Source organism: Dromaius novaehollandiae, chromosome 1 (genome assembly GCF_036370855.1).
Source record: "Dromaius novaehollandiae isolate bDroNov1 chromosome 1, bDroNov1.hap1, whole genome shotgun sequence".
NCBI lineage: Eukaryota > Metazoa > Chordata > Aves > Casuariiformes > Dromaiidae > Dromaius > Dromaius novaehollandiae.
The window spans coordinates 207,209,379-207,218,975 of NC_088098.1; the positions used below are offsets into that span (position 1 = coordinate 207,209,379).

General features: G+C 42.5%; 1 protein-coding gene across 2 annotated transcripts; it reads left to right on the forward strand.

Annotated features, from left to right (window-relative positions):
• Positions 1-2,046: 2,046 nt before the first annotated feature.
• On the forward strand, positions 2,047-9,329 carry GPR83 (G protein-coupled receptor 83). Of its 2 annotated transcripts, XM_026109127.2 has the most exons (4): positions 2,047-2,620; positions 3,529-3,654; positions 5,089-5,222; positions 6,023-9,329. In XM_026109127.2, exons 1-4 carry the CDS (start codon positions 2,234-2,236, stop codon positions 6,645-6,647), a joined length of 1,272 nt encoding a protein of 423 aa, XP_025964912.2. In that variant the 5' UTR covers positions 2,047-2,233; the 3' UTR covers positions 6,648-9,329. The 2 variants fall into 2 exon arrangements, with proteins under 2 accessions (XP_025964912.2, XP_025964913.2); XM_026109128.2 differs by lacking the exon at positions 3,529-3,654.
• Positions 9,330-9,597: the final 268 nt, after the last annotated feature.

Genomic DNA, 9,597 nt, shown 5'->3' on the forward strand with positions numbered 1-9,597 from the left:
CGAGAAAACGCGCTAAGCTTTCCTCAGCTCCAGACATGGTGGACATGCACCAGCTTTCCAAACACAGCGATGGTGTTCAAGTACACCTTCACAATAGAGCTGTTATCCAAGTATGCCTGAGCCGATGGTCTAAAAGGCAAAGCAGGTTCTGAAATGGCTGGGGCTTTTAAAACTGTCATTAGCAGGCGTGCAAGCCTCCACAGCTATAGACTGACTGGGAAAAAGCATTTTTAAAGCAGCCTTTAAGCAAGCTGTTAAAGCAGTAAATGTGTTGTTGCTAATAGTGAAGTGAAAGCCTTCATCGCAGAGTGTTTTAACAGGACCCTCAAAACCAAGAAGTGGAGGTATTTGACAGCAGGCAACACTTCACTACATTGATGGGTTGCTGGAGTTGATCAAGAGCTGGAAGCACAGCTTGCAGTGACCTGTCAGAGCCAGGCCATGGACATGAACCCTTTCAGCTGTGCGAGGGCTTGGAAAACTGCACACAGGCACGTGGTTAAAATATGACAGACTCTGCTCCCCTGCGCAAAAAGGGAGACCATGTCAGGGTCCCTCAAGCAAAAGAGAAATTTGAGAAAGGTTATGAGCAGATGTTCACAGCTGAAGTGTTCACAGTAGCTGAACTTGTGAGAAGGGCACAGATACCTGTGTACCACTTGACAGACTAGGATCACCGAGGAATCCTAGGGACATTTGACCCTGAAGACCTTCCAGAAGCGAATCCTGGCCAGGACATAATCTACAAAATGGAGATCATCATCGCTGCAAAAGGGAATGGACGCTTCTAGAAGTGTTATTTTCACTAATGAGCGATTGGCTTATAACGTAAACTTCTCAGGTTACGCTCCTTTTTCTGATGATTAAATAAAGCCTTGTACATACCGAACCTATTCTGGCCTGTGTTAGTTGATGCCACCCAAACAGAATTAATGAGCCGGCCCCAGCCCTCTCATTTTACAGCAACTGTTCCAGCAGGGGCAAGTACAGTAGAGGAAAAGGCAGGTTTGTAATCTCAGCAGATTCAAGCCAGGTAGAACTTATCAACAAAGGGGCAAATACCTGATGCATGCCCTTACCTTCACCAGCCTGGAGGTGCATGTCTTCCTGTGGCATATAGCATTTGCGGCTCTTGGTCTTCTACTATTGATCTTGCATCTCCTAATGCGTTGCAGGAGAAGGGCCCTGGGAATAAACACGCTGCAGGTCTCTTCGGTGCTTGACATCCAGCGTATGGCTGCTTGTAGCTGTGGATATTGGATTCACTGGTCTGGGTCATCCCTTCCAGTCCTCCTTTCCTTATAATCACCTGTATAATCATACAGTTTGTGACTACTACTGTATTTCTACAAAACCTAGAATGTACAATTTAGGATCTAATTTTTATTCCCCTGGCCAAGAAAAAATCCTTGCCAAGGGAAAGCTTAGATATTTTTCTCTCTGTGCCATACTGACTCTTTGCATGGACCTGATGAGCATTTTTAATAAGGGCTTCAGCAAAATCGGTTGTAAGTCATGTGGTATTTTCTTTCACAAGGAGAGTGAGAGGTAAGCTTCCAAATACAGTAAATCATCTCGTTATTCACAATGCATCTGTTGCCATATCCTATTTCTATGCTAGTTAGCAAATGTTGTTCTGTTGCTGTGCTGTTATTGACAGACTGAAGCTTGCCTGTCAGATCTTTAAAAGTGAACTTTAATTTGGAATTTCTCCTGGAAGACAGCACAGCTGCCACACACAGTGCTGGTTTATAAGCAGCGCAGAATTTGCATGAACTCAGTAACGGCTGTTGATAGCGAAAAAGGATGCTAAAGACTGAAGAGACTGGTTTTGTCTTTCTCCTAGAGAGCAGATGCGATTACCTTGGAGTAGCGCCCTGGGGGAGTGTAATCGTGCATAAAATGAGCACGTCAGAATAGAAATATTATGCAGCCCAATGGGCAGAGATCCTTGTTCAGAGCATGTGTAAGATGGGAGCTTGCTGAAGATATAAAAGTAGCAAGAAGCAGTGAGAAGCACATACTGAGTGCACGGCAGAGCAGCGCTGTGGTTCGGCACGTGTGTTGTGTCCTGCCTCCCCCAAATGCCTTTGTATATTGTTTACAGCCATGATGAGCGTTTGTGCGGAGGCAAGTGAACGACTGCTCTTCAAGTCTCCTGTTGACGCTGTGTGCTGTACTGTATCACAAACGCATTATTTCTGACTCCGGAGAACAGAGCAGCTTTTCAGAAATGTTTTTCCATTTTATCTGGCTCTCTCTCCCCTACTTAGTTAATGCCTTTGCAACATCTGGAAAGTTACCGCTTAACAGAAGTTTTGAAGAGCCTTTTGAAATCCCAAACATTTCCAGTTTCTTTTCCTGGGATAACTACACCCTGGCTGACTGGCAGAGCTTCGTGGGCAGGAGCCGATACGGAGCCGAATCGCAGAATCACACAGCAAAAGCCCTGCTCATCGTGGCATACTCCTTTATCATTGTCTTCTCGCTTTTCGGCAACGTCCTGGTCTGCCACGTTGTGATCAAGAACAAAAGGATGCACTCTGCCACCAGCCTGTTCATCATGAATCTGGCCGTAGCTGACATCATGATTACACTTCTCAACACGCCTTTTACGCTGGTAAGAGTGGGATGGAGACCCTTCTCTCTCATTTTTCTTTCAAAGCATGAACTTTGTTAACGGAGTGTCGTAGAAATAGTTCAATGCGTGTGACACTGTGCTGCTGGGAAGTGATAAATGACACTGCACTCAGGGAAAAGGGGCAGCTGGAGCTGTCAATGCCATAAAGGCATTTCAGTTACTTCAGAGTCCTTTCTTTCTTCATACCGTTGTAGGCAGTGCATGAATGTCTTGCAGACATCTTTCCAGTCCAAATTATAGTGACTGGAGTGCTCTTGGGAAAACTCAGTATGTCTTTTTCTTCTCTAATTTCTGTTACCTAGTTGAAGATCTGATACTATCTGTCTGTTGAAAGTGGTCCTGGTAGCACTTGAACAATAATAATCTGATAGTGATTTCTCAGTGCTTTATAGTATATGGTCTTTTTTCCCCTTCGTCTGAAATATTTCTGGTATAATACTGTGAATCCTCATTTTACAAGCTGTGTCAAAAAGCTGTAGTTTGCTTTGAACTGAAATAAGGCATACAGGTGAGCCATATCCTATAAGGAGAGCTTAAGAGGGAAAAACTGATAGATTTACTGACTAAACCGTTAAACTACAGAAGTGAATATTGTGAATGAAGCAGAACAAACATCTTAGATGCTGCTTTGCTGTATTGTCCTGCAGAATACCGCTGGGCCACTAGCCCAACTGTTCAGGGTTCAGCAGTCAGCAAATCTTACCAAGTAGAGAGAAGTTGACTAAAAGAGGTGGGTGATGCACTTAAATGGGTTGGAACCTGCTATTTTAGAGTATCTAGTAGATAGTATAAGGAATTTTGTGCCAGAGATGTCTCAGATATATAAGCATATGTGTGTGTGATCATGGCGGGGGGGTGCACAAAAGCTAATGGTATTCTGGTTTTAGGCTCGTTTTGTGAACAGTACATGGATATTTGGGAAGGGGATGTGCCACGTCAGTAGATTTGCACAATACTGCTCCCTCCACGTCTCTGCCTTGACCCTCACAGCCATTGCCGTGGACAGGCACCAGGTGAGAGCCCTCTGAAGCAGACAGCTAGGACGTTCGGAAGCACTTAAGTTAAATGAGAAAGTGTGCTTCCATTTCATTTACTTCTCAGCTCTCAGATCAATGTAAGATGCATGAAAAATTGGCAGTGTACTGGAATAGTTCTTGCTATCAGATCAAAAGATTAGTTTAAAGCATACAGCAAGGTGGGAGAAGGGAGACCTCCATTCCTTTGGAATCTCTCCCAGCGGGGGAACAGGAGCTTTCCTTGGGATTGGTAATCTGCTAGCTGGTCAAACTAGGAGAAAGTCAAAAGCCTGACAGCAATTCCAGATGGTCAGCTCTCCTCTGTGGGTGGTTCATCTGGCTCGTGAAGTACCTGTGCCATGGAGGCAGGGACACCCCAGTTAGCTTCAGGCAGGTCTGACTTTTTCCCTTTGCTCAGGTACCCAGTCCCACATGGATGTACCACATGAATGTCCAGGGATCTCCCAAGCCTGGATGCAGTTTAAGTGCTTCTGTAGGTTTCAGGGTCTAAGCTGCTAGATTCTGCTGGGGGCAGAGCCACTTGGGGTCTTGTTCGCTGCATTGCCCTCCCTGGGAGCACGGGGGAGCTGAAGGCAGAGATACCTGACATGCAGCTTGTTGAGGTGTGGCATGTCCAGCAATAAGTCAGAGCTAATAAGCCTTGATGGACTCAATCTGACTCCTATAAAACCACTCCAGCAGCTCTGGCGCATCACTGGGCAAGACAGGACAGTGTATCACAACCTGGGCTGGCTCTGTATGCTAATACCATGGCCCACTTGACATGCAGTACTTTCTGGAGCGTAGGAAAGCATTGTATAGAGACATCTGTGTATATGTAGTCCTCACACTATCTAAGTTTTCTTTATCTGGGATGTCTCACCCCTTGTTGCTCTGAATGATGGAGAGCACACCGTACTTTATATAGGTATTTGTCACAAGCCTGACAGAGCTGTGGCTCACTGCTGAAAATGGCTTCATAATTGGGAACAGGTACAGCTGATAATTTCTGCTAGAAAACTTCTAGTTTGCAGAAAATACACTGGATGTCAGAAGCAATTCCAGCGAGCACTCATTAAATCACAATTTAGTGATTAGACAGTTATTTTCTAAATTATTTTTGCTATACAAGTAAATTGAACCTGCAAATGTATATGTGTGTGAGACCCACTGATACCCAAGTTTTGCCACCTAGATGTATATACTGAAATGCAAGTGTAGGACTGGGATTTGATTTACCATTTGCATGGAGAAAACTTTCAGGCTTTCATGTACAGCTTAAAGTCAATGGCAGCTGGGTGAAAACAGCGCTGCTTGCATGTTGAATTTCTGCTTTAAATAACATATTTAAGGCTGGAAGATAATACGAAAAAAATGGTATATTTATTTCCTGAAATGGTGTCAGCCTGAATATTGATTTATTTTGAACAGGTTATAATGCACCCTCTGAAACCTCGCATAACTACTGCAAAAGGTGTTATCTACATCTTTGTAATTTGGATCATGGCAACTTGTTTTTCCCTCCCACATGCTATCTACCAAAAGCTCTTTACTTTTGAATACAGGTAAGGATGTTCTCTACTTTCCCTCTACAGTCTCACTGTAGGTCAAACTTTCAGTGGCGATATGTTGGCATCTCCTATTAAAAGCCCTGAGCTTGCGCTGAGGTCAGTCAACTATGGATCTGGTTTATGATTTACATCAGATGCCTTTTACAGTAGCTGATATCATGCTTTTGTTTCTATTTTTTGTTTTATCTTTATTCTGTCACAGTAATCACATGAAACAGGATAACAAGTTAGAGGGCCTGGCATGGATCCTCAATCTCTATAAACTGTCAGTTTACACTACGGACAAATCTGGCCTATTTGGGCAGACCAGGAAAGGTGAAAAAAGCTAACAGGTTTTAATCTACTCTTTAACCCTGGGAAAGTGACAGAATCTGTATCAGCTGCTTATTCTATAAAATGCTATTGTAAGCACTGATATTTGGAAAGTAGTTTAATGAAGGATAGGCCCCTAATATGTGCAGACACTGTTTCTGTTTACAAAAGGACATTTGCCAAAGGACAGTGGATAAAAACTTGCTTCTGTGCAGCTGATAATGCGGTAATTAATGAAATTCATAAGACTACCATAATGTCATGATTGCCCATGAGAAATTATCATCTCATTGCTCAGGGGCTGCTCCATGGCTCAAATCCATAGGCATTAGAGCTCCACTTAACTAGGACAAATTTGCATAAATGAAGGGTCTGCCTCAGGGTTTTAAGACATGAGCCCTAGTTCCATGTTTCTGATTTGCTCCTCCTCCAGTGCCCTGGCATATGCACTCTCACCTGTTGTCCGATATCTTCAATTGCAGTGAGGAAGTTACCCGGTGCCTCTGTCTCCCAGATTTCCCTGAGCCAGCTGACCTCTTTTGGAAGTACCTAGACTTAACAACCTTCATTTTGCTCTATGTCCTGCCCCTTTTGATCATCTCTGCTGCCTACATGACAGTGGCCAAGAAACTCTGGCTGCGCAATGTCATTGGGGATGTCACCACTGAGCAGTACTTTGCCCTTCGCAAAAAGAATAAGAAGACTATTAAGATGCTGATGCTCGTTGTCATCCTCTTTGCAGTCTGCTGGTTTCCCTTAAATTGCTATGTTGTCCTTCTCTCCAGCCAGACCATCCACACCAACAATGCCTTGTACTTTGCCTTCCACTGGTTTGCAATGAGCAGCACCTGCTACAACCCTTTCATTTATTGCTGGCTCAACGACAGTTTCCGATCAGAACTGAAGGCTTTGCTCAACATTTGCAGAAAATCTCCTGGGCCTAGAGAACAGAGGCTTCCCTCCACAGTCCCATCCTACCAGCTAGCTTGGCCAGAAAACAGCAACTTCAAGAAATTGCGTGTCCCCCGTGTCCTTCCATCAGCCTCCAACAGGCAGTCAGGAAAGACAGACATCTCTTCAGTTGAGCCAATAGTCACGGTGAGCTAAATGGTGCCCCTGGGAAAACTATAAGGACTTTTTTGGCTAGAGCTGAAACAGTGGGAAGATGTGGAGCCCTAGACTACTACTAGTGACAGTGCAAGCACACATCATGAAACCAACCAGCCCAGCTCTGCAGAAGGTAATATGAAAGAAATACATCTTTGATGTAGGCTGATAATAAAAGGGAAGAAAGCAGGCTCTTGCTAGGAAGGAACTCTTTATGTTTCTCAAATTGCCTTTGGATCTCTCTGCATGTATGTAGCTATGTTATCTGCATGACTAAGCCTTTTTGCCAATGGGGCTTTGTGTGTGTTTTGCTGGTATTTAAATACTAAAGCAACAATCTAATCACATCAATGATGCCCCTCCCTCTTCTTTAAGTCTCTTGGTAACAACATGGGCAACCCAGTGCAATTGGGTACAAAGATCTGTTCAGAAAGAAAGAACGGATCTATCTGCAGATTCATGTTTTTCTTGGTAATGCCCTCAGAGAGGTGAAGGGTTAGATAAACATTGAAAAATAGAACATAAGCACTTTTCCTAAGGTAGAGTTGAAAAAAATGAGAGAAGTGGTGCCTATTCTTTGCACAAATTGATGTTAAACACCGACTTGTTACTACAGCATCTGTTGGCAATGCTGTATCACACAGAATTTTTCTTTCACAAAATAGCCATGAATTTTCAGAAAGCTTTTCTTCAAATAGAGACCTAAGCCCCCAAAATACTTTTGAGAGCACTGGACATACTGTCCACAGTTAGAACAATGATGATTAAACTCTGTTTTGAGTTTGGATTAGAACCTTTTGATCACAGTGTCTCTGCATTATTGTTAAGTGATAGCTAAAGAGTCCCGCAGTTTAACTTTTTAATTTGTCTTTGCATGTTGCTCTCTCACCTGCAAAGCACCTGGGTACTTCTCAGATCAGACATCTGAGACATTTCATCCCCACTAAGATGTAGGTTCTCTGGAATGAGTTCATAAATTAATTGCTTTAAGAGGGCAGATGATATCTACGATAGCAAGTAATAAAAGGAGAACATTTCTCTCCAAGTTACCCTCTGGTGATTGAACAATTCTGGTGCATTAAAAGATGATTGAGACGTGTCCTTCATTGAGTCACTATGTTAAGAAATTGATATACTGGCTAAAGTAGTTTGCAGAATGTGATGTTCTGAGCAGCAGAAAATCTGATTCTGAACAAGGGGGGAAAAAAGGACATTCCAAAAATTGTATCTGGTATTGCACTGGAAAGAAACAATTTTCTCTATTCTGTGGAAATTAGTTTGAATGTCACACTAGGGAGCCCCATTCCACATTCAACTTGTAGCACCTAGGGGTGAAGTGAGAAAAACCTTCCTTTCTTTAAACGACTATAGATGAAAAAAAGAGAAACTATTCTTCGCAATGTCCTGTAATAAATTTAGATTTCTGAAATCATTTCAAGGCTTGTGAAGGTTTTTCACACATGAAAGAGAATAAAACAACTGCCATTTCTTGCAGCTAGCCTGTCTTTCCACACCTCTGCATGCCTCACTTCCTCTGTGTTCCCTTGCTTTTTCTTTCACAGGTATTATGTGTAGCTTTGAATTCAGTATTATTCAGTACTTTGAATTCAGTATTATATTATCACTTCTTTATTAAGCACCCAGGATGTGCAAAAGCAAAGCTTTCTTCCTACCTGCTTTGATCCCGAATGTCAAGTCCCATTCACTCCCTTAATATTAGCAATATGTCAGCGGGAGGACCCAAACACAGAGAGCCCATGATCCACACTCCCCAAGCTAATGACAGTAGATCCTGACTCTTTTCCAGCAAATAAACCTTTGGGAATGTTAAATATCTAACAAAACTGTTACCATATACTTAGAAGCAGTGGTGGAATATTTTTAGAACCACAGTAACCTTGGATATATTTTGAACTGTTATAAATCAAAACAATTCCTTAATTCAGTTGCTCAAAATGTAGCCCATATGTTCAGTATAAGTTTTAGATTAATATGCCAAAGCATGTGAGAGAAGCTGGGACCTAAGCCCATTTCTGCTCCAGAAGAAAGAGAGGTGATGGAGTGTTGGAAATCCCCCCTAACATTAGCGTGGGAAGTTAGCCCATCCCTTCCAAAATCTGTTCAGTGAACATTATCCTTTCATTTTTCCTTTTGCCTCTCCCTTCCTTGTAATTATGCAGCTCTGGTTTAATTTCAGAGTCCCTCATAACCCCCCTGTGGCCATCCTTATCACTTTTTAACTATTCTAACTTCTCTCTTGGGTACTTAAATATTTCCCCAAGGGAAGAGAAAATGTGTGTGTTCATATACGTGCAAGGGATGAAGCAACAACATAGCTGTTGCATTTGGTTCCCTCTGTCAAAAGAAAAATAGTCTGTGTTTACATGCAGTTTATAGGAACAAGTGTTCTCTCAGTGGTAGCAAAGGGGAGGGAGAAGAGAGCTGAAGAGAAAGCATAGAGGGAAGGGATTGTGTGATAGTGGCAGGTAGCAGGATGGAGAAGATTAGGACACAGACACGGGACACATGGCAAAGTGGTGGCATGAGGAAAGGAGATACATGGAGACTATGCTATCATCTTCCCACCTTACTTTTGTCACAGATTTTGTAAATTTTGAACCAAACCATTTCAATGATTATGTATTTGTTATTTTGTACTCATTAATAAAAATCTTCAACTAATAACAATCTATTTGGATTTCTATAATAGTTTTACTCAGCTCAGACTAGGAATGAACAGAAGAACTTCCCCACATGGGTCAGAAGGAGAAGGAGATCTAGAAGAGATCAAGAGATCTGTCCAAAAAGCATCCTTTCTTCTTTCTTCATCCAGTGAAGCAAATGATCAGGACTGTCTTTGAATTTACCGACAGAGTCCCCTGGGTTGAGAAATGGAAAATATTCTGCACTTTAAAAAAAGAAAAACAAGTCTGCCAGTAGGGAAAGGAGA

Excerpts from the sequence above, each read along its gene's own strand:
- GPR83 (XM_026109127.2), top strand. The coding sequence starts at position 2,234 with ATGTTTTTCCATTTTATCTGGCTCTCTCTCCCCTACTTAGTTAATGCC. Across the intron at positions 3,655-5,088 it reads TTGCCGTGGACAGGCACCAG|GTTATAATGCACCCTCTGAA; the intron begins GTGAGAGCCCTC and ends TATTTTGAACAG. Across the intron at positions 5,223-6,022 it reads CTCTTTACTTTTGAATACAG|TGAGGAAGTTACCCGGTGCC; the intron begins GTAAGGATGTTC and ends CTTCAATTGCAG.